The following is a 25,204-nucleotide window of genomic DNA, read 5'->3' as shown; positions in this document are numbered from 1 at the left end:
AGATCTAAGCAGAGTTCATATAACTCATGTACGAGGACTTGCTCCATTATGTTTCGGTCTGTCTCACCAGGTCATCCTCTGTCTGGTCGTAGCTGATGTCTGACAGGAAGGAGCCACACGACTCGTCCACCATAGACAGCCTGCAAAACAAAGCAAAATGTGGGCGTCCATCTTGTGCCACACTGCGGTCAAGGAGATGCAAGGAATTCTGAGTTGATGAAAATGCTATGCAGCATGGAAATGGCCCGATTAAAAGCAGAGAGATGCATTTTATTGGGTTGCTTCCAATCTGCATAAAAATCAGCATTACAATAGCTAAAATCAACTTGACATTATTAGGATCTCACTGCGCTTATATGTATAGTGTGTGCATGCATGTATGTGTTTATATGTATAGTGTGTGTGCACGCTTATGTGTGTGTGCATGTGTGTGTGTGTGTGTGTGTGTGCTATGAACATATTGTGCAGGTAACCCCATACTATATGGAAGTGGTAAAACTGGTCAATGAAAAGTGGATGCATTAAGCCTTGTACACACATCTGACTACAGCCACCTTGCAGGGATCAGGACAATCCTTTTGGCGTTAGAGAATGGCCAAAGCTGTAAAGACATGTCCCTAGCGTGTAGGCTAGCAAAGTGTTCTGTGGATGTGGAGATCAGCTGACAGACAGCACTTAACAGATGGGGCGGAGCTTGGGTGAGAAGATCTGGAACGCCGGATTCCTTGTCAAGGTATTGGGAGACAGACAGACAGACAGACACCTTCCCCAGGCCATCTTTAGCTTTCAAAGTTGCTACGCTCTGATATGAACCAAAGTTTTGGGGGAAAGTTTAAGATAACAGACCATCAATAATTCAGTCTGGGTTTCACATATCACCAAACTTCTCCAGCTTAATAGGCATTCAAAGCACATCTGAAGTAAGAGTGATATGGAGGACGCCATGTTTGTTTACTTTAAACAATGCACATGCTTCCAGGATCACTTTGTCTACAGATGTGTGATGGGATGCAAGGTAACTGGTATTGTTTAATTTTGGACCACAGCCTCTGGTCCCTTTAAGCACCAGAGGATTTTTTTTTCCTTTTTACACTTCCTGATCACTGATTGGCTCACAGGGATCAGGTGGTCAGGAGCCAATGAAAACTGCTTCTGACCAGGTTATGTAGCTCTGCTGACTTTAGACAGCAGACATCTGTGCCGGCAGGGAGGCATGATTGTCTCCTGTGTACAGAATTGGGCGGCGTTAAAACTACGCTGTGATGCGGCTCAAGTCTAACTATACAGGGTCACAAAGCAGTTAAAGAGAAATAAATATGGCAGCCTTCAAATTACTCTCACTTCAATACCAATTGCTATAGCATGAGCCTATATTTGGGTCCTAAATAAGGCTCTGGGGAATCTGTATCACCGGGGAAGACTCTGAAGACATAGCAACCAAGAGGGCTTGGCAAAGGTCTTTACTTACAAGGGCAACAATCAGGATTGCATATGCATCCCGACACCCTATATATTATTATGCTCTGACTTATATATCCCATTCTGGGAAACTGCCAATTCACTTTTATGGGCCTCCATTCCCAAGTCAAGGACACAGAGCGGTGCAGCAAACTGTGCAGTCACACTCCACACACACATACAAAGCTTGTACTGTTGCTTTTAACTCTCACCTGCCTGTCACTTGGGTCAAATACAGTTCTGTTTTCTGAAGCACTTAAAACAGCCAAGAGACAACAAAAGACAGCTCAAGAGAAGGTTAAAGGCCTGGTGCACACCAAAAACCGCTAGCAGATCCGCAAAATGCTAGCAGATTTTGAAACGCTTTTTCTTATTTTTCTGTAGCGTTTCAGCTAGCGTTTTGCGGTTTTGGGAAGCGTTTTTGGTGTAGTAGATTTCATGTATTGTTACAGTAAAGCTGTTACTGAACAGCTACTGTAACAAAAACGTCTGGCAAACCGCTCTGAAGTGCCGTTTTTCAGAGCGGTTTGCGTTTTTCCTATACTTAACATTGAGGCAGAAACGCCTCCGCAATCCAAAATCTGCAGCAGCCCGGGAGTATGCGTTTCTGCAAAACGCCTCCCGCTCTGGTGTGCACCAGCCCGCTGAAATACATTACCCTAGCGGATCCGCACCCGCAAGCGGATCGCAAAACGCAGCCGAACCGCTCTGGCGTGCACTAGGCCTTACTGCAGGAAAGTTCAAAGCGTCATAATTTCTACTAGGTTTTATAGCTTAAAATAAATCTACGTGACCGTATGATGCAAGGTTATAAATAAAGCTATTTGCTACTAATGTTCTAATTCATTATCTGTACTACACATACAATTCATAAGTTTTTTTCTTTTTTGCTTCAGGTTTGCTTCAATGCTTGTTCTGAACATCACCACCACCACCGCACACCATCATACCTGTTACCAGCGCCATGGGCAACGGTCTTCTGGCCACCAAAAAATGCCAGTACTGAGTCACTGAGGGGTACGCCGGTCGGCCCTTCGTTCTGTATGAGGTCCCTGATCAGATGCATCTGCCGCTCCTGGGAACACAAGTCTTCATATGAAGGAATCATGTTATAAAAGGGATTTCTAACATTCAGTGAGGGGAGTCTACACCTTCCCTCAATCTCTGCAGCACACAGCAACGTTCTCTCAGGCCCTCAGATTCACATTTCCCGACACCTATTCATTCATGACATCCAGCCAGGGCTGTTTCTTGGGCAGTGCAGGCAGGGCGACTGCCCTGGGCACAGACTGGCAAGTAGAAGAAGGGGGGGGGGGGGGGGGTGCAGGCAGAAGGACATAACTGCTAGGGAGACGAAGAAAGAAGACTACCAGCGTGATCACATTCCTTGACTCCTCCTGGGCTGCCTGCATCAGACATCAAGTCTTCATCACATCACCACCACGTGATGACACCTGATGTCCTGTAGCGGTACTGTAGGCTGTCAGTGCGCAGTGCCCATGGAGGAGTTGGCTTGCATGGGCTCTATTCGCCTGAGTGTTTTCCTGGTCCCTGCTTCCTCCTGGATGAGCGGCTGGTCACTAGTAAGTAGGCAGAACTACTTGTGACCTGTGGTTGTGTGACTGTCCCTAAAAAGTATGGGGTCCACAGGGGTGGGGGGGGGGGGGGGGGGGGGGGGAGTGGGCGCAATTTTTACACCCTCGCCCTGGGTGAAATTTAGCCTAGAAACTGCCCTGCATCCAGCGCTAAGGAGTCTCCTGTGATTATTATCCACAACGGTATAAGGTCTTCTCTATAGTGTGCATACGATAATTGTATCACAGCCCAATTCCCCCACATCACCCTTGCATCTCCAGTGCAATTAACCCCCCCCCCCCCCCCCCAAATCACAAAAATGAACAAAGGAGAAGAGAAGCGGGTGTCAAATCTGATGGGCTTGGGATACATTCGATGTGAGAAATGCAAAATCGCAATTCCAAACAGCACATGTGAATTCTAGTAACAGTTCCCAAGTTATTGTATTACACACTTAAAGGACAACTGTAGTGAAGAATATGGAGGCTGCCATTTTCTTTTAAACAATACCAGTTGCCTGGCAGCCCTGCTGATCTATTTGGCTATTTGGCTGCAGTAGTATCGGAATCACACCAGAAACAAGCATGCAGCTAATCTTGTCAGATCTGACAATAATGTCAGAAACACCTGATCTGCTGCATGCTTGTTCAGGAGCTATGGCTAAAAGTACTAGAGGCAGACGATCCGCAGGAAATGAAAATGGCAGCCTCCATAGCCCTCTTGCTTCAGTTGTCCTTTAAAGGAAACCAGAGACGTTCCATGGTAAAGATTCGGTACTTACCCGGGGCTTCCCCCAGCCGATAAGCTTGTCTGAGTCCCTCGCTGTCCTCCCGCAGTCTACCGTTCAGCCTCGGTAAGGGCTGGTTCACACGGGCTTCTGCTGAGCCTTTGCTTGGCGTCGCGTTCAACCGCCAGCGTTTAAAAGCCAGCTTTTGAAGGTTTTTGGGAAGAGTTCAAGGCTAGCAGTTCTGGTCTCTGCTATGGTTTCCTGGCGTTTACCGCCTCTGAAAGCAGCATGTTGCTTTCGAGACTAGACGCAACGCCGGGATCTACCGCCAGGCTTTCATGAAAGCCTGCAAAAGCCAGCTCTAAACGCTTCCATTCACTTGCATGGGATGGCGGTAGATCCCAAAAACCGCTGCGTCTGAGACGCCGCGTTAAACGCCACAAAAAACGCCGTCTGAACCAGTCCTAACAGGCTCAGTCACATCAGTCGGGGTCTTCTGCGCATGCGTGAGAGGTCCGTGCATGCGCAGTAGAACCACACTGGACCAGTTATCGGGGCTGATCGCAGCTGAACGGCTGACCACGAGAGGACAGTGAGGGACTCAAACGAGATTATAGGGCTGGAGGAAGCCCCAAGTAAGATCACATCTTTACCATTGAACATATCTGGTACACTTTAGGCATATAAGCACACACAAAATACTTTGACTAAGTACTGTAACATCTGAACTGCATTGGTCAAGCAGTTCAGTGTCCCATCAGCGCGCCCTCAACTGCCATTCGGGTGCAATTAAAATGCTGGGGAAAAACAACCTCACTTTGTGTCTGAGCAGCATGACAACAGAGCCATGCTCAGAGGCAACTTCATGCGAAGGGTGCACCTGTCTGATGCCCGTGCAGAGCTCAAGCAAGCGCCTGGCTGGTAACAGGAGCAGCTGACAGGTGATGAATTCACTGCCTGTCAGCTGCTGGTAGAGAAGAGGCCTAAAACCTGCACCTCACTGCAGGACATACAAACTTCCTGTGTGTTCACGAGAGTTACCACAGTTTGCAGCTCAGTCTCAATTCTCTGGCGTCTCTTCATCTCCACATCCACCTGGTTGCGAGCATGTTTCAGCTTCACCTGCAGCGCTGAGCACTCAATCTCACTCCGCAGCAGCAGCTCCTGCCTCTCCCGCGCCTGCAGCTCCGCCTGCTGCCATTTCTTTCGCGTGACTTCGAAGTTCTGAGCCACCCGGAGGATGTCTGAGGGACATAAGGAAAAAGTCCATGCTACCATACTCCTGTATTCAGTAATCACAGATGCAGAATAAATGGAACTAGATTTACAACCCTCTACATGAAGCAGCATTTTCCTCCGTGTCTCCAGCATGCATATTATCATCATCATCCTCCTCCTCCACTTCACCTCCAAGGGTTTTTCCCCTTAACAAAACAAGAGCACTTTTCACCTGTCAGCGCTCCTGCCATTCATTTGCCTATAACCTTATTACTACTTATCACAACAAAATGATCTATACCTTTTTTTTGCCACCAATTAGGCTTTCTTTGGGGGGTACTTTTTGTTAATAATTATTTTATTCTACATGTGTCTTAACAGGAAAAATAAGAAAAATTCATTATTTCTCAGTTTTTGGCCATTATAGTTTTAATATAATACATGCTACCATAATTAAAACCCACACATTATATTTGCCCATTTGTTCTGGTTATTGCAACGTTTACAATTTTTCCCTAGTACAATGTATGGCTTTAATATTTTATATGGACACTAAGGTGCATTTTTTTTTTAGTTTTGCGTCCATCCCTAAACACAAGCACATCATCTATAAAGTAACAGTTATATACCCTCTTGACATACATATTAAAAAAGTTCAGTCCCTAAGGTAATTAAGGTTTTTTGTTTTGTTTTTTAAAACACACCTTGGATGTTTTTTTCAAGTGACATACACAGGAAAGACTGCCATTGTTAAAAACAATTCCTGATGAATGAAACAGCAAAAATATATAGTTTTATACATACTTCAGGTTGATTGGCCTCTCGCCAGCCTCCGCCTGGTAACTTCGCACATCAGGGCATACTGCACATGTGCGCACGACCATCACACTCCCATTGCTGGGAGAGTTCTGTACCTGCATAGTACTATTGCGTGCGGATATATAGAGAGATTAGAGAGAGATAGATATAGATAGATAGATAGATAGATAGATAGATAGATAGATAGATAGATAGATAGAGAGAGAGAGAGAGAGAGAGAGAGAGAGAGAGAGAGAGAGAGAGAGAGAGAGAGAGAGAGAGAGAGAGCTAGATAGCTATACCTCTCTAGCTATACCACTCTATCTATATCTATCTCAACATCTTACACTGTGCTGTACATTGAAGTGTAACAGAGGGCATGCAGTGTTAAGGGGCCCATACACCTAACGATGTACCCACCGATATACAGCAGATATACTAATCGGCTGATCGAATCTGCTGTAAAATCGTTGCGCAAATGCTGACCGAACGATCGATTTTCCGTCCAAAAGCAGGCTTCACTATTTCCTGTCCCGACAGGAAGTTTAAACAGTAGAGCGCCCTCTTTGGTCATTAAAGCGGACCTGAACTCAGAACTTCCTCTCTGCTCTAAAAGATAAACAGCATAATAACCTTTCAAGAAAAAAAAAACCCAAACATTCTTTGTTAGGCCCAGTGCACACCAAAACCGCTAGCAGATCCTCAAAACGCTAGAGTTTTTGGAGCAGATTTCAGAGCGATTCTAGGCATGTATAGAGACGTTTACTAAACATGCCTAGCATTTTTGGGAGTGTTTTTGTGTAGCAAATTACAAATATTGTTACAGTAATTGTTTTTTCTTAATTTGTGGGCTTATAATTAGGGATGGACGCAAAACTGAAAAAAAGGCACCTTAATTTGCAAATAAAATATTGGTGCCATACATTGTACTAGGGAAATATTTTAAACGTTGCAATAACCGGAGCAAATGGGCAAATTAAATTTGTGGGTTTTATCCACAGTAGAACGTTTTATTTTAACACTATAATGGCCAAAAACTGAAAAATGATTTTTCCCCATTTTTTCTTATTTCAATTAAAATGTGTTTGGAATAAAATAATTCTTAGCGTAATGTACCTCCCAAAGAAAGCGTAATTGGTGGCAAAATAAATAAAATAAAAAAACACAAGTTCATTTTGTTGTGATTAAGTTATTGGGGAAGGAGTGGGAGAAGCACTGACAAGGGAAAAGTGTTCTGATCCTAAAGGGGTAAAACCCCTCAGTGGTCAAATGGTTAAATATACATCAGGAATTTACCTTCCTCAGTAGTGACGTTGAACTCCACCAGCTTCAGTAAGCGGTCCAGGTAAGACTGCAGGAATTTCTTCCGTGACTCCCCCATCCTGTTCCACAAATAAAAAGCTGTTAAACACACTGGAGGCGTCACACTGCTCACATCATCTGCGGCTCACGCTTCAGAGCGCTCAGAGACGTCACACCTCATTACTGGCCCAGAACACACAAGCAATGTGCTTAGCGGAAGAGACACAACAGCAGTGTGTAATGAGCAGTATAATGCAGTCTCGCTTCTGACTGTAACTACAGGAGGAAGGAGGCGAGTATGAACAAATAATCCTTGTGCCACATAATGTCTGCCTGAACTTACATGAGGTAAGGTAGAGCACAAACATCTAAAAATGTAACATTTTCAGCAACTCAGGAAAGAGAAATAAAGGCAGTCCAAAGTTAGCAACTGCCCACCGATTATCTGTCTGCTAGCAATTTATGCAAAACAGAAGTTTGCCTTCTTAAAGAGGGGCCGTCAGCCACAAAATAAAATTCTATACACTGCTCTGCGTTTATTATGCAGCCTGTAGCCTTACCCTGCATTACAAGCATACCAATCTAATCAGAAAAGTTTCTGCTGTAATAAATCTTCTCTCAGACTGAGTATTTGGTACATTGCCGACTAAAAGGAAGCTAGTCCTCTCCACTACTACATTCCTGCTCTTCACTGATTGGCTGAGGACAGTTCAGTGACACAAGGCTGAAATCTGATCTTGCTATGCTCACATGGTTTACAAAGCAAGCTAGATACGACAGAGCAAATTCTAGGAGAAGGGGATGAAGAAACAACATCAGTATTGTCGTCAGAGGGAAACCAAGATGGAAAATGCCTAAAACAGAATTCTCTTAATTTATTATATAAAATACACTGAAATCAAAAACGTGGGTAGTACAATAGATCTGTTAAGTAGAGCAAGCACTGTAGTCATCTACAGGTAGCTCCCGACTTACGAACGCTATGGATTCAGTGTTTCCATGGGAACAAGTCAAAAAAAAAAATCTCAAATTGGACTTTTGAATTTTTTTTTTATCGATTTTCTCAAAAACTACAAGAAAAATAATGGCTTTAAAAAAACTTGTATAAGCAGGCACAGAGGCGACACAAAGGGGGACACAGAGGAAGCACAGGGGACAGAGATGGCACATTGTTCCCGACTTAAGAACAGATTCAGGTTAAGAACGAACCTACAGTCCCTACCTCGTTAGTTAACCAGGGACTACCTGTACTTTTATATGCTTTTTTTTCTGGCGAATATGAAGAGAAAAAAAAGCACTTGCACAAAATGCAGCAGGGGTGGATACTGCCACACTGGGCTTACCTGCAGCGTGCTCCAATGGTAGTCCACGATTTCAAACAGAAGAGAGGAAGGAGATGGGCACAGCTGCTAAAATACCTTTTATTGTGGCTGGGTTGACACAAAAAGCTTACAGCAGTGGGCGAAAGGACAAGTCTGACAGCTGTTTCGCAGGGACTAGCCCTGCTTCATCAGAGACAGCGTATATTGGAACAAAACTTTTTTCTGGCACAGTATGGCCGACCCTGGTGCTTTAAAAACAGAAGGCATTTGCGATTATTCAGGTTGGAGTGAGCTCCGAGTTGTCCCCAATTCATCACTGCTGAATATGCAAATCTCTTTGTTGTCCCCCAATAGCTAGCCACACCTCCAGAACTGCAGAAATGCAATGATTTGTCAGCTTGTTATTACAGAGCCAAACTAATCCCACATACCAACAGACTGTTTTTTGATTGGTTGATCGTCAGCACATGGCATGGATTAATATGGCTCTGCTTGTAGTTTAATGAGCAACTGGAGACTGATTGGCTAAATTTAATTTCCTTGTATTATTATTGGCTCATCACTAACTGAAGGCTTGAAGAGGAACCTTACAGTATATAAAAACTTAAAGGACTGGAGAGGTGACCTTAAATATAAATTAAAGAGAACCCGAGGTGTGTTTAAAGAATGTTATCTGCATACAGAGGCTGGATCTGCCTATACAGCCCAGCCTTTGTTGCTATCCCAAATCCCCCTAAGGTCCCCCTGCACTCTGCAATCCCCCATAAATCACAGCCTTGCTGTGAGGCTGTGTTTACATCTGTAGTGTCAGTCTCGGCTGCTCCCCCGCCTCCTGCATAGCTCCGGTCCCTGCCCCCGTCCCTTCCCTCCAATCAGCAGGGAGGGAAGGGATGCAGGCGGGGACCGGAGTTCTGCAGGAGGCGGGGAGAGCAGCAGTTTGACACAATAGAGATAAACACAGCCAGCTCTGACAAGCTGTTTGTCAGCAGCGTGGCTGTGATTTATCAGGGATTGCAGAGTGCAGGGGGACCTTAGGGGGGTTTGGGATAGCAACAGAGGCTGGGCTGTATAGGCAGATCCAGCCTCTGTATGCAGATAATATTCTTCAAACCCACCTCGGGCTCTCTTTAAGCTTTACCTACCATACCTGGTGCTTCTTCCAGCCACTAGAAGTTGTGTCCCTCACTGCAGATCAGGTCATCTTCTGGGTCCCGCTGGCAGCCTATGAAGGATCGTCAATCTAGCAGAGTCTTGGTCTTCTGCCCATGCATGGTGTGCTCCCCCCAGTTACTGGAAGCGTACTGCGGAGTACCCTCCCGATGACGCGGGTGCATGCGCAAAAGACGCCAACCCAACAGGTCGGTGATCTCTTAGAGGCTGTCAGTGGGACCCAGGAGAAGACCTGATCTGCTGCGAGGGAAACAAATGACTTCTAGGGGCTGGAAGAACCCCAAAGTAAACCTTATTTTCTTTCCCACCTCGTAACTCCTTTAAACAACCTGTAAGGATAAAAAAAAAAAAAAAAAAAAAAAAAAAAAAAAAAAAAAACACCTGAAACTTACGTCAGAGGCTTTCCCATTTTCCTCCTGTACAGGATCCCTCTGAACACATTTAGGGCTCTTTCACACCAAGACGTTGCATTTGATGCAATGTTAACCACTTCAGCCTACAGCTTCAAAAATCGTATGCATCCGAGCAATGTTCACCTCCCATTCATTCGCTAATAACTTTATCGCTACTTATCAAAATTAATTGATCTATATCAGGTTTTTCCGCCACTAATTAGGCTTTCTTTGGGTAGTACATTTTGCTAAGAGCCACTTTACAGTAAATGCATTTTAACAGGAAGATTAAGATAGAAATGGAGAAAAATCATTATTTCTCAGTTTTTGGCCATTATAGTTTAAAATTAATACATGCTACAGTAATTAAAACCCATGCATTTTATGTGCCCATTTGTCCCGCTTATTACACCGTTTAAATTACGTCCCTATCACAATTTATGGCGCCGATATTTTATTTAGAAATAAAGGTGCATTTTTTCAATTTGCGTCCATCACTATTTACAAGCTTATAATTTTAAAAAATTTAATAAGATACTCTCTTGACATGTATATTTAAAAAAGTTCAGACCCTTAGGTAACTATTTATGTAGTTTTTTTTTTATTGTAATTTTTTTTTTAATACAAAAATGTATTTGGGCAATTTTAGTTTGTGAGGTAAATAGCTAATTTTTGATGTATTATAATGTATTTTTTTTATTTAACAAAGGTATGTGGGTGCAGTTTACTATTTGGCCACAAGATGGCCACATTCAAAAAATTCCTGGATGCGAACGATGTCGCATCTAGGAACTAAAATTAAGAGAAGAAGTTTCCTGGGGGCAGAAATACCACGCTCTCTGATGAGAAAGCGTCAATATTTCTGCCGGGGACTTAGATCGGTGAATGGGAATTATATTCCCATTCACTGATCGGGGGGCAGCGAGAGCGCACGCCCGATCGCGCGCACCACACGGCTGCAGCAGCAGTGCCTATCTGGACGGATATATCCGTCCAGATATGGCGAAGTGGTTAAAGTCGCACAACGTGCCCCAACGCAGCGCATGTAGGTTATAAAACTGGTCGTTATTTTGTACTACGTTGTGTCTGTACTGATGGAACGAAAACGGCGCATGCGTTACATTAAAAAAAAACACATCACTGAGCATGTGCAACACACACAACGCAGCAAACGTATTGCTAAACGCACAGCATGCAGCACTTTCTAAATATTTCTACACATTACACACTAACGCAACGTGTGCACTGTGAATGTGGCACAGACTTAATATTGCTGTGCGTTAGTCTGCGCTGGAACATTTTCTAACGTGCGACTTTAACGTCTCACTGTGAAAGAGGCCTTAGGGCTGTGGAGTCTGAGTTGGAGTTGAGTCAGAGGTTTCATAAACAGAGGAGTCGGATGATTTTTGTACTGACTCCACAGCCCTGAACACATCTCACAGGATATATTCTCGCGGCTTTAAGTAAGTAACAGCGGAACTGCGCAAGCAATGCTGTGCAGTAGCTTAAAGCCGCTTGTCCACGTGTGGCTTTTGTGCTACTGTGCAGCCACACTAATTCTTGTGCAGTACAGCCACACTTATATACAGAGGGCAAAGAAAAATGGGGTCCCAGCAAGCAGCAGTGCAGGCGAGGAGAACATGGGAGGCCTCTAGAGCAGGGGTGCTCATTCGGTAGATCGCAAAGGACTTATGGTAGATCCCGACCGCACTACATTTTCCATTCTGTATATACAAGTGCGCTCCTAAAATTGTACACAGGTAGATCATTTTGACTTTCTAATTTTTTAAGTAGCTCACAAGCTGAAAAAAAAAAAAAGTGTGGACACCCCTGCCCACTGCCGGTCCGTTGGAAGTTTTCCCCCGGGCCGCCGCGTGTCTGGCCTCTCGCCCCTCCCCCCCGTTTCTGTTACCTTATGAGCGGCGGCTGCTTCCTTCCTCATTCCCCCAGGCGCCGCTCTCCTCTAATCCGCATCTGTTATTACAGCATCGCGTATTGCGGCTGTTGTAATGAGGGAAATATATAAGTAGATAAATACTTGTTCTACTAACATATGTATTGTACTGTCCACATTTCGGTGAGTTTTATGTAGTAAATAAAGCAAACTGTTCCAGGCATTTTGCATCTTTACTGCCTCTAACTGAAGCCAATCCTGGTGTCATTTCCACCCTAAGGCCTTGTTCACATAAATCGCCAGTGCAAGTGCTGAGCAATTTGAGAGTTTTGTAAGCGCTTTTAACAGCGCTTTTGCAGAGTGATTCGTTTTTCACCCGGAAATGAATAAATACAGTGTATTGATTCATAAAAGCGCTCGGGAAATCGCTATCCAAAGCGCTTTTTCAAGCCACCTTCCATTGAGCCAAATCACTCAGAAAATGGTACATACAGGCAGCGCTTTTGCGAGCGGAAAGCAATCAAACCTCTCATATGTGAACACTCTCATAGGGAATCATTACATAAGTGCTTGTGGGGCGATTTCCAAAATAGCCCACACTTACAAAAACCTGTCTGACAGAGGCGCTATACCCAGCTCTTGACCAGACAGTGTACCCTCCAAAAATAGTTTGCCTGAAGAAGCGGGACTGTTACCCGTGAAACACGGTGCACTTTTGGAGTGATTATTAAATGTTACTTTGAACTGCAAGTAGCTTGCCCGTTGTCGGGCCATTTCTTCCAGAAGGGAGGCGAGTCCACCCACTTCGCCCTTAACGATTTTAATTAATTTTACTCTACCTGGCGCCTCTGTTATCCTGCTACAAAACATTTTAAATGGTTTTCTATTGAAGTTCTGAAGCATTGTGGGTGTTCAGGACTCCCTGAGCTTCTGCACAAAGTTACAGGATCCTACACAGAGCAGGAGTTGCCATTTAGAAATGCCCTCGTTACTCAGCCCTTATTGAGCCTCTTCCCAGAATCCTTTGCGGAGGAAACCAGAGGCCTGACAGCGGGAGCCGTCAGAGAAAGTTCAATGAAATAGACTCGATGAGATTTAGTGCGGAGCTTTCTCTGGCAGATCTCAATCTGACGCCGTACTGGGAGAAGCGAGTGTACAGTGATCATTAAACGCGACTGTGGGAGGCGGCACTCCTGTAGGGAGCCGGGCTATTCTTAGCATGTTGGAAGGGGGCTAATGTACATCGGCAGGAGGGCGGCACTGTACACGGCGCCAGCACCGCTCCCAGTCACGCCGGGAACACAGAACTGCTTCCACAGCACATGGAAACACAATCCCTGAAATCAGATGGAAGGCACAGCAGGGAGCTCTGCAAAGGAGCGCTAAACCTAAAGGGACAATGCAATTCTGTGCTTCCAAGTTAAATCCGGAGTTCAGGCAGTTTATTGAAGCTTTTAAGAGTGTTTTAATTTTGATGTTTAAAGCTTATAAATTAAGTTTCAGCAAAATAAATCAATCCTAAATATCTGGTGCAATGGGTTCACTGACGCCCATCTCTTTGCCAGTAGAAGGCATGGTCTACATTCAGAGAGGGAAGGAGATTGTCTATAGAGCTAAAGACCTGTCATTTACTGCCCCGGGACTTTCTATAATTCTTTTATTCCTAAAAAAAGGTTTTAATTTTTTTTTTTTTTAATTTAAATTCATGTTAAAAATTCTTATAAATGTAATGTTATATCCACATATCACAATTGGCCAGGAACTTTAAAGGGAACCTGAACTGAGTAGAATTATTTAAAATAAACACAAGATGTAGATGAATATTACATACTTACCTCGCCATCAGTTCCTCTCAGAAGCTCACCATTTTCTTCTTAAGGCTCATACACACATCAGACCAGTCTTTTGAAAATGAAAGATCACAGACCAATTTTACCCCCTTCCATGTAGTATGAGAGCCATACTCTACACAGTCTATTCTATGGAGCTGAACTCCCCATCAGACAGACATCTTTGCAAGATGCTGCACAGAAAGATGCTGTAGACATTCAAAAGATCAGTATCGGCAAAAGATGCGTTCCTGAAAAATGCATTCATAGTCTATATCTGCAGATCATCATACACACCTTGTTTAACAGACATTCATCTGCAGATCAGATCCACCAGGATGGATTTTCAGATCTGCAGATTGTCTGATCTGCAGATGAATGTCAGTTAAACAAGGTGTGTATGAGGATCTGCAGATCTCAGACTATGAATGCAATTTGCAAGAACTGATCTTTTGCAGATACTGATCTTTTGCAGATACTGATCTTTTGCATGTGTACCGCATCTTTGTGTGCAGCATCTAGCAAAGATTTTTTTTCTGATGGGGAGTTCAGCTCCATAGAATAGACTGTGTAGGTATGGCTCTCATACTAAATGGAAGGGGGTAAAATTGGTCTGTGATCTTCCATTTTCGAAAGACTATAGTCTGATGTGTGTATGTGGCCTTACAGTGATCCTTTCCGGTTCTGACAAGATTTTGTCAGAACTGAAATATACCAGTGCTGTGAGTTAAATATCAGCAGCTGTCAGTTACAACTGAATGTACAACTGAACTTGTTGCATTGTGGGAAATAGCTGTTTACAGCTGTTTCCAACTGCCAAAAAAACCATGCAGCAGCTACATCACCTGCGTAACATTAAAAAGGTCACCATGTGATAAATGTCAATGTAAATCAGGGATTGAAAAGAATTTACAATGGGCAAACACTGACTAAATCATTTATACATAATTATTGTAAAAATAAAAAATGAAGCACTTTTTTTTATTACATTATTATCACTGGAGTTCCTCTTTAAGCTATACCAGTTGCCTGGCAGCCCTGCTGATCTATTTGGCTGAAGTAGAGGCTGAATCACACCAGAAACAAGCATGCAGCTAATCTTGTCATATCTGTCAAATTTCTCAGAAAAACCTGATCCGCTGCATGCTTGTTCTGGGTCTATGGCTGAAAGTATTAGAGGCAGAGGATCAGCAGGATAGCCAGGTAACTGGTATTGCTTAAATGGAAAATAAATATGGCAGCCTCCATACAGTTCTCCTTTAAGGCTCACAGTACTATGTATGCACAATGGTGCCTTCACAGCATAACCACCACTAGGGATGGTCAATGAAATGCTATTTATTTTGAGTTGTTGCAAGATTATGCAAATTTATGCAGCTGGAAAATGGACCAATTCAATTTTACCCCAGCAGTATTTGGTTATTTTTCAAGCTGCATAAGTTTGCATAATCTTGCAACAACTCGAATTGCATTTCATTGACCATCCCTAGCAATGGTTATGCTGGGAAGGCACCATTGGATTGCAACAGACCAATAGAAATCCTCGCTACACTAGGAAGGATTTTCAATGGTCCACTACTCAGTGAACCAAGGAGAATGCTCTGTAGAGAGAGGATTCCTATTGGTCTGTTGCAATCCAGTATAGAGCCCCACGTTTTTGCCACAGCTTTGATCTGTATACCAGCGCTTCTCCTCTGTAGTGGACCCAAGGTGACAGAAGAGGGGTTTAAAGTGGCGAAAGAAGCAGCGACCAGCCTAGTGAAAACAGACACTGTCCATTCTCAGACTTCCGATTCAGTCGGCAGTCAGGAATCATCGCACAACTTTCAGTTCCATTCTTCCATGAACAGCTCATTCACAAAAGTTCATTTGTACATGGGATGGATTGGGGAAAACAGACTAGTCCTGCTCTAAAGCCAATCACTGCTGCCCCATGTGACCAAGATGCTAATACTTGACTTCCATTCCCTGCCATGCAGAGTCCCATAGGCCTGCAGCCAAGCCATCTTCCAGTACTGAAGGCAGATCAAGTCGCAATACCTGCTGGGCAACTGTCCTACATCAGGGGTCAGGAAACTTTTTGGCTGAGAGAGCCATAAATGCCACATATTAAGTTGTAATTCTGTGAGAGCCTTACAATATGTTTCAAACTGGGACAGTGCGCATTGCTAGCAGAGGGCCGACATCCCTGTTGCCATGGTGATATACAGTTGATCCTCCGGGCAGCGGAAGTGTCAGACACGTCTTCAGCTTCTCTTTAGTTTCAGCAACATCAGCAGTTTCCCCGAGAGCAGGACAGGAGAAATGCTGACTAAACAGCTTGTACAATTAGCTAGCTGACTTGGGGATTGAGTCACTTTGTAGGACGAGATCCCCACACTTTGGCCCAATAGGCTGCCTGTCAAGTGACAGGCAGCCTATTGGGCCAAGCAAAGTGCAGGGATCTCGTTCTAGAATTCTATAAAGTCACTGGACCTGACAGGGTCCAAGGAGGGACAGTTGGAGCAGCTGGTCGTTTTGGGGTAGCGCGTGTAAGTTAGTAGTGCATGCTACAGCAGTAGCGTGCCTACTTTGAAAATTTTACTTGTGCTGCCAAACTAAGTTGCTCTGCTTGAGCAGTGTAGCTTAGTGAATCATCCCCTACTGATTTGTCTGTGAGCCAGATGTAGCCATCAAATGAGCCACATCTGGCTCCCAAGCCATAGGTTCCCTACCCGTCCTACATAATCCAGTAGTCTACAGGCATGGCATGGTGTCCCACGATCCCCTCTGTTGGAGAGGACAACCTCGCCAGGTCGACATCTGTCCCTGCGAAAGACCGTGCCTGTTGGTCATGCTCCAGTGGCTGGGAGCGTTCTGTGCAGGCCACATGCAGAAGATGCTGACCTGGCATCGCCAACGGAGGGGGTGCCCGGACTCCGGAGCTATGGCGAGGGACATATTGGCTGCCATGGGGCTGGAGGAAGTCCCAGGTAAGTAGATTTCCTGCTGGTGCAGTGTCAGCCTCTATCGGCATTTCTTGTTGGGTTTCTAGTGCAGCCAAATGAGTGTGTGGCAGTAAGAAGTTATATTTACCTGTTCCGGACGGCTTCTTCTCTTTCGCCACCGGAAGCTCTGAAGGTCTTCTGAATTCTGATCACATCATATGCCATGAGATCAGGAGACCGTGTCAGGGACAGCGTTAAGAAGCCAATCCAGCAGTCTGGAGGAATATGTATTAAAAACTCCCTGCTGCCCGCTCTGCATACCCTGCCAGGCTGGGGAAGGCACACTTTCCCAACGGCGGGAAAATTCGGCCCTGCAGCCAAATAAAGTTCTACTTTATTTGGCTGCTAAAGGATTAAGTATTATGCAAACCATTGCAAGTTAACTCAGGTACACTTAAATAGACATTGAAAAAAAAAAAAAAAAAAAAAAAAACTCAAGTACAAAATGTAAAGATACATTTAAAAAAAAAAAAAAAAATATAGGGCAGACCCGAAAATGCTAAACTGGAAGAAATTTGATTGGGCCCGATCCAAGCGGTAATTATTGGCATTAAAATTTTCATGCAAGCCGGGGTTTTTTTTTTTTTTTTTTGCATCTTATTCACCATTTCAAATCATCTAGTTCTGTTGAATTTAAATTAGATATTTTTTTTGGGGGGTGGTCGGGGAATACTACCCCCTCCTTTCCAGGTTAACGTCAAAAGAAAGACCACCCCCCACCTGTAGGAGATCAGTACACTTGGAGGCTGGCATTGGCGGCACAAGTGAGTAGGTCGGCCTCTGAATTGCGCTGTGGAAACTTTCAGTTATGTACATGGAAAGCACATATATTAATAATGGTGACAGCTGCTTGCGCCGCCCTTACTTTCCTCTCACCACACCAACACTTTTCCCATTTTTCTAGCTATTAAAAATAACCGGCATTGTAAATTCTGCTATAACGGCCTCATAAGTCATTTTTCACGTCGCGGGGCCTTCGAGCGGCGGCGGCACGCGCCTGCACTCGCTGACCGTCTCCTCATAAAAGGCAGAACAGACGCACATTCCACACCACAATTCAATATTCAATTCCAGAGCAGATTCTGGAGGCTGAATGTGTAAAGAGAGCGGAAGGATGTGAGAAGGTGAAAAATGGAACGCATCTTATTAATATAAACAAGGCGGCCTCGGCTCCACAGCTCTCCTGATATCGCCATTGCCTTCTCTATGGACAATCCCGCATTTAAGGTATAACTGCATTGACAGGCTGTGACACAGGAAGTAGCAGATGATGTGGCTCCAAACTGCTACTGTAAAGAGCTTCTCTTGTTAGATTATACTCCCAAACAATGATATTTATACCCTAAGGCTGGTTTCACAGTGGGACGTAAAGTCCCACGTTATAGCAGCCAGTAACGCAGCCTAACTCACAGCACTGTAAAATCAATGTGCTGTTCACAGTGCCCACGTTGCGTCAGATAGTAACGCAGCACGTTTAAACAAAGTGCTGCCTGCTGTACGTTATACTGGGCTAAGCAGCGTTAGACTGTTTGCACATGCTCAGTAATGTTGAGGGAGGAGGTCTCCCCTCCTCCGCAGCAGCAGCCATCCACATGGCTAATTAATATTCACTGCACTGCAGAGACTCATAGTAGGACTGTAGTGTTGTCCGGATCATGAACGAATCGTTCATTTGATCCGGATCTTTTTTGTGAGTCGAATCATCCGGATCACCACAATGAAAGATTCGGTTCACAGTGGATGTCTGTCTGGAAGAAACAGGAACATACAGAATGTACAGTGCAGGGAAAGTCCTGTCCTGCTAGTCATTTCACCCAGTCTGCTTCCCTAGTAAAATGATTCAAATGATTCGGTTTAAAGATCCGGATCTTTTCAATGATCCAATTCAAATGATCCGAATCCTTAAAAAGATCCGGACTTCCTATCACTAACCTGGAGCGGCTGCTTTGAGAGCCGCATAACGCAGCTCAATCTGACGTCCAACTTCAACACCGCCACGCGTTGCGTTAGGGGCACGTTATGCGACCATAACGTCCCCTAAAACGCAACGTCTTGGGCCTCGATTCATAAACAGCAGTGCGATAAGAAAAATCTTGTCGGGAAAATACCGCACTCGGTATTTTCCCGGTCTGTGTGCTAATTCATAAAGATTTCCCCAGCTGCCCCTGGAGGTCAGTAAATTACCGCAGCCCATTGAGCGGTAGAGTAGAGCAGTGTTCAGATTCCCTTTTTGCCCTGCAGAAATGAATCACACAGACGGCTCTCTCTCTCTGGCTCTCCCACTGATGACTCAGACAGATGAGTCACACAGTCTTTCCCTGCCTGCAGAAATTACTCACACAGCCGACTCTTTCCACTGATGACTCAGACAGATGAGTCACACAGTCTTTCCCTGCCTGCAGAAATTACTCACACAGCCGACTCTTTCCACTGATGACTCAGACAGATGAGTCACACCAGTGGCGTAGCTAAGGAGCTATGGGCCCCAATGCAAGTTTTACATCGGGGCCCCCCAAGCACTCTATACATAACAATTAATACGGCGCACCAAAACCTGCCAATGGCAATTACAGTGTCAGGGGTGCACGAAGGGGCTGGGGAACAGTTTGTTAATGATTACCACTATTTAAAGTGCCTATAGAAGTGATTATTACCAGCACAGGACCAATAAACAGCTAATACTTTGGTTGAGGAAGGGCCCCACAGGGCCCCTCTAGCCCAAGGGCCCTGATGCGGCCGCTACCTCTGCACCCCCTATTGCTACGCCCCTGAGTCACACAGTCTTTCCCTGCCTGCTGAAATGATTCACACAGACGGCTTCTGGCTCTCTCCACAGATGAATCAAACAGACTTTCGGCTCTCTGCACTTTGCATTAATCAGAGCTGTCAGAGCAGTCGGTAACTTGTTAAGACCTCACCAGAGGTGTCGGTAACTACCGCCAGGCTTACCGCTTGTTGAAGGCTTTATGAATTGACATTTGCTGACAATTTACTGACACGTGTTGTCGGTAACTGCAGCCAAGTCGGTAATTTATCTCCCTGGTCGGTAATGTCAGATTTTCATGCGGTAACAGCCTTTATGAATTGACATTTTGCTAAGTGGTCGGTAGAGTCTGCTGTTTTCAGCATTACCGCATGAGGTAATGCTTTATGAATCGAGGCCTTGGTGTGTAAGTAGCCTAAAGCTTAGTCCACACTACAGTTTAGTGCTGTGAACAGTGACTACATATACACTGTCACTAGAGGTCAGTTGCATTGGAGTTGCTACGATAGCGTCCCTGTCAGGGCTGGATATACCATAAGGCACTGTAGGCACGTGCCTACAGGCGTCTGATGGTCGAAAGGCGCCTCACTTTTCTAATTCCTGAGCAGAGTGTAAATGAGAGGCTACTCACCCTGCTCTCTGCATTCCACTGACCAGATCTCCCTTCAGTCAGAGACATCCATAGTTACTTAATACTGAGGTTCCTCTAGGTACCTAATACTTGGGGGCACCTCTAGCTACTTAATATTGAGTTACTCACCCTGCTTTTAGCATTCCACTGACAAGATCTCCATTGTCAGAGGCACCTCTAGCTACTTAATACAGAGGTTTTTCTAGCTAATAGGTACCTATGACAGGCAAGGGAAGTAGGGGAGAATAGCTGCACAGTCCTGCACTCTGAGGCACGCCGTCTCCCTCCCACTCTATGACCCAGTGCGTAAACATGATGCACCAGGTCATAGAGAAGGAATGTGCAGCTGCTGCCCACCGGGACAGATAGGCAATTATTGCTGCTATTACACTTGCAGGGCCCCAGTGAGCAGTGCAAGCAGGCAACATATAGCAGGGTCGGCGGTGCGGGGGCCCTAGCAGAGGTCGGGGCCCCCAGGACTATTGCTCCCTTTGCCTCTATGGCAGCACTGGCCCTGCTGACACAGGGCACCAGGGATCGAATATTGGCTCTGTTTCTGAAGTCTGCACCTACTCAGTGAGAAGACCAACAGACTCACACTGAGGCCACAGTTCCTGTCAAGAAGGGAGCAAACTGTAAAGCTAGAGGTAATAGTGGAATACAACTAGAAGATGGGAGCAGTGGACTTAAAGGACACCTGAGGCGAAAATAAACGAATGAAATAAATGGATTTTATCCATCTTCCTTCTCCTAAAAATGACCTTTTAAGATATTCCAGTTTTATTTTATGTTTAAATATACTTAAAGTTTTAACTGTTTTATTGTTTTTGCTCAATGACACATTCATTGAAGTATGCCAGAGCTAAAATCTATGAACTATTGCTGCTCTCCGAAGCCATTTTCTGCCAGGAAAGGGTTTTATAGTTGGAATTTCTTATCCGTGAGGGTCACACTGTAGTCACTTCCTGTCTGAGTCAGCCACTTACATACCTGATATTTAACTCTTTCAAACAGAGAAGGAAAAAAAAAAAAAACAGTTTACCTGTTCCAGATGCATAACACATTTGTTATTTACAAGAAAAAAACATGGGCCAATGGAACACCTACTTGCAGTTCCAGTAGGAATGGTAAGGATGAGTCAGGCTCATCTAGCAATCACAAATATTCACCTGCGGGATCCCTTGCCGCCACCTCGCAGTTGCCTCATTACCAAGCGCATTCGTACATCTCGGCAGTCATGTGCGGCCCCTTGTGCCGGATCAGGTGGCAAAAATCATTTTTTTGTATTGGTTGAATACAAACATCTCTATTGTGAATTACTGCCCATAGCAGCAAACATTATAATGGAAAACAAAAACAGTATTTTTTGCAAGACTGCAACTTGCAAGTTGTATGAAAAAGTGCTTAAAGGATACCCGAGGTGACATGTGACATGATGAGATAGACATGTGTATGTACAGTGCCTAGCGTGTTCCTTTTTTTCTTTCTCTACCTGAAAGAGTTAAATATCAGGTATGCAAGTGGCTGACTCAGTCCTGACTCAGACAGGAAGTGACTACAGTGTGACCCTCACTGATAAGAAATTCCAACTATAAAACACTTTCCTAGCAGAAAATGGCTTCTGAGAGCAAGAAAGAGGTAAAAAGGGGAATTTCTTATCAGTGAGGATCAGACTGTAGTCACTTCCTGTCTGAGTCAGGACCGAGTCAGCCACTTGCATACCTGATATTTAACTCTTTCAGGCAGAGAAATAAAAAAAGGAACACAGCATAGTTATTGGTGTGCTAGGCACTGTACATACACATGTCTATTTCATCATGTCACCTCGGGTATCCTTTAAAAAAAAAAAAAATCTTTAGTACCAAAATCTTGTTTAATCATACACCGGGGAGGTTGATGCAGGCTCGGTGGTTTGCTGGCCACTGGTTCCCCTTCCCAGTTGAAACCACATGTTAGCTTACCTGCTAACGGTATTTTTAGTCACTCCAGGACAGGTACACTTTGAGACTTAGCTCCTCCCAGAAACAGGAAACATCCCAGAGCCTCCCTATAAATTAAAAATGGAACCGGAGGTCAGGCAGTATAATGACAAGTAACAGGAACCAACCTAACCATATGCTTATACATTCTATATAAACACAACCATTCCATTATGACATTGAGAACATACAGATTTTTATAAATCATATGTATATTATCTATATTATTATCCCTTTAAAAGGGTGGGTACCCCTACCTGTCCTGGAGTGACTAAAAATACCGTTAGCAGGTAAGCTAACATGTGGTTTTTCCAGTACACTCCAGGACAGGTACACTTTGAGATGATAAACAAGAAAAAACAACGTTTACACACCTTAGGGCGGGTTTACTGCCTCCAGGACAGTTCTCCCAAAGCTCTGATCCCTTGCAGACAATCGGTCAAGCTTGTAATGCTTCATAAAGGTGTTAAGGCTCTTCCACGTTGCAGCTTTACAGATGTCCAAAGGCGATATTCCCTGCCTATAGGCCCATGTCGTAGCAGCTGCCCTTGTAGAGTGAGCTTTTAAGTCTAAAGGTGGGTCTTTCCCTGCGGCTTTATACGCTTCTCTTATACAATCTTTGATCCACCTAGCGATTGTTGGGGCTGAAGCTTTAGCTCCCTTTTGTTTACCTGAAAAGTTTACAAACAAAGATTCCGTCTTTCTAAAATCTTTCACTTTTTCCAGGTATGCTGATAAGTTTTCTTTTACATCCAGTCTATGCCATCTTATTTCTTCCTCTGTCTTAGGATTTATATAGAATGATGGCAGTATAATCTCCTGTGTTCTATGGTAAATATCACTTACTTTAGGAAGAAATTCCTGGCTTGTTCTCAACACTACTCTGTCATCATAAAAAGAACAAAACGGCTGTCTGCAGGATAACGCTTGTAGCTCACTAACTCTTCTTGCAGAGGTAATGGCCACTAAAAACACTGTTTTTAACGTAGCAATGCGCAAGGAATCTTTCTCCGTAAAAATATCAGATGAAAGGGACTGTAAAACAAAAGGTAAATCCCATCTGGGAAAATTTTTTACCAAAATTGGTTTACTTCTTTCAATTGACTTAACAAAACGTATGACGAGCGGATCCGTCGCTAGCTTTTTGTCAAAAAAAACTGATAAGGCTGCGATCTGGACTTTTATCGTACTCAAAGCCAGCCCCTTATCCACGCCTTCCTGTAAAAATTCTAGAATGGACGCTATTTCCGTGGATCTGAATTTAGACGTTTGTAACCATAAATTATATGTCTTCCAGTATTTCTGGTAAATTAATCTAGTATTACGTTTCCTGCTGTTCAGCAGTGTTGTAATCACTCTTGCAGACAGCCCTTTGGTTCTGAGAACTGTCTCCTCAGTAGCCACGCTGTTAGTTTCCATGTAGTTGCCTGCTGGACAGGCTGTCCCTGACAGAGAATCATATCCTCCGCTACTGGCAGTCTCCATGGAGGGTCCACCGAGAGAGCCAGCAGCAAGGGGTACCATGACCTCCTGGGCCAATCCGGAGCAATTAATATCATTGTTCCGGTTGACCTTAACAATTTCTGTAACACTAGGGCCATCAGATTCAGAGGTGGGAACGCATACATTAATGGCTCGTTCCAATCCTGTGACAGAGCATCTATTCCTACTGGATTGTCCAACACATTCAGAGAGAAACAGACTGCATTTCTTGTTCCTCCTGTTTGCAAATAAATCCACGTGAGGACGACCCCACCTGATCACTAACTGATTGAAAATTCCGTCGTTTAGATTCCATTCCGTATTGGAGACTTGTTGTCTGCTTAACTGGTCGGCTAGAACATTCAACGACCCTTTCAAATGTACTGACGTTAGGGATAGAAAGTTCTTTTCTGCAATTTCCAGAATTTCTAGCGCCAGCTGCAACAGTTTTTTGGACTTTGTTCCCCCTTGACGGTTGATGTAGGCCACCACCGTGGAATTGTCCGTTCGTACCTGAACGTGAGTGGTGTGCAACATATGCATCATGCTGACGATTGCCATCTTTACTGCATACAACTCTCTGAAATTGGAAGAATCTTTGGCTACTGATTGATCCCAAATGCCCTGTGTCTGAAACGAGTCCACATGTGCTCCCCAACCCACTGCACTTGCATCTGTGGTCAGGATCTTTTGTATCGGAAATCTCCATAATTTCCCCATCTCTAGATTGCTCACTGTCAACCACCATTGAAGATCTATTTTTACTTCGTCCTCTACTCTTATTAACTGGTCTAACGAATTTGGATCTTTGTTCCAGTTGTCTAACAGCCAGGCCTGCAGACTTCTGACGTGCATCATTGCCCACTGCACTGCCGGCGCAGATGACGTGAGAAGGCCTAGCAACCTCATGATCTGTCTCAAGGATATCACCTGAAGTGTCATGAATTGCTTTATCTCGTTTACAATCTTTAGGATCTTTTCTTTTGGCAGATATACTTTTTGGTCTATCGAATTTATGACAAACCCGAGAAACTGGATCTCCTGAGTGGGCTGTAGCTGTGATTTTTCCTCGCTGACCAACCAGCCCGCTAACTGAAGCTCTTTCAACGCTAGTTCTCTGTGCAATATCAAACTTTGTCTTGATTTTGCAATAATTAATAGGTCGTCTAAATAGGGGACTATCAGAACCCCCTTTTTGTGCATTGCTGCGACTACTTCTGCCATGACCTTTGTAAAGATCCTTGGAGCAGAAGTAATCCCAAACGGGAGGCAACGGAACTGTAGATGTTGTGTTTCGCTTCCCGTTTGGACCGCGAACCTCAGAAATCTTTGAGATTCTAGTTGTATCGGAATGTGCCAGTATGCATCTTTTAAATCTATGCTGAGCATGAATCCTCCCGGAATTAAAAGATTCCTGATTGAATGAATTGACTCCATACGAAACCTTTCGTATTTTATGAAAGGATTGATCGGTTTTAAATTCAGAATCAACCTGAATTTTCCCGACGGTTTTGGAACAAGAAAGATCTTTGAATAAAAACCCTTCCTCCTTTGATCTACTGGCACTACCGATACAACCTTCTTCTCCAACATGTCTTGTATTATTGCGTGTATGGCCTCCTGATGAACCGGGGATATCAAATTTTTGGTTATCACAAATCTTGATGGTGGGGTCT

General features: G+C 44.3%; 1 protein-coding gene across 1 annotated transcript in view; it reads right to left on the bottom strand.

Annotated features, from left to right (window-relative positions):
- LOC137525885 (rac GTPase-activating protein 1-like) overlaps positions 1–25,204 on the bottom strand; it is a 94,693-nt gene that overhangs the window by 52,397 nt on the left and 17,092 nt on the right. Inside the window, exons 2-5 of the mRNA XM_068247104.1 lie at positions 7,073–7,158; positions 4,802–5,004; positions 2,409–2,533; positions 68–140 (exon numbers count right to left, since the gene is read on the bottom strand). Of these exons, the coding sequence (XP_068103205.1) occupies positions 68–140; positions 2,409–2,533; positions 4,802–5,004; positions 7,073–7,157 (486 nt within the window). The 5' untranslated portion in view covers position 7,158. The remainder of the gene's footprint in view (positions 1–67; positions 141–2,408; positions 2,534–4,801; positions 5,005–7,072; positions 7,159–25,204) is intronic.

Source organism: Hyperolius riggenbachi, chromosome 7 (assembly GCF_040937935.1).
Source record: "Hyperolius riggenbachi isolate aHypRig1 chromosome 7, aHypRig1.pri, whole genome shotgun sequence".
Taxonomy (NCBI): domain Eukaryota; kingdom Metazoa; phylum Chordata; class Amphibia; order Anura; family Hyperoliidae; genus Hyperolius; species Hyperolius riggenbachi.
This window is presented reverse-complemented; position numbering and strand designations above follow the sequence as displayed.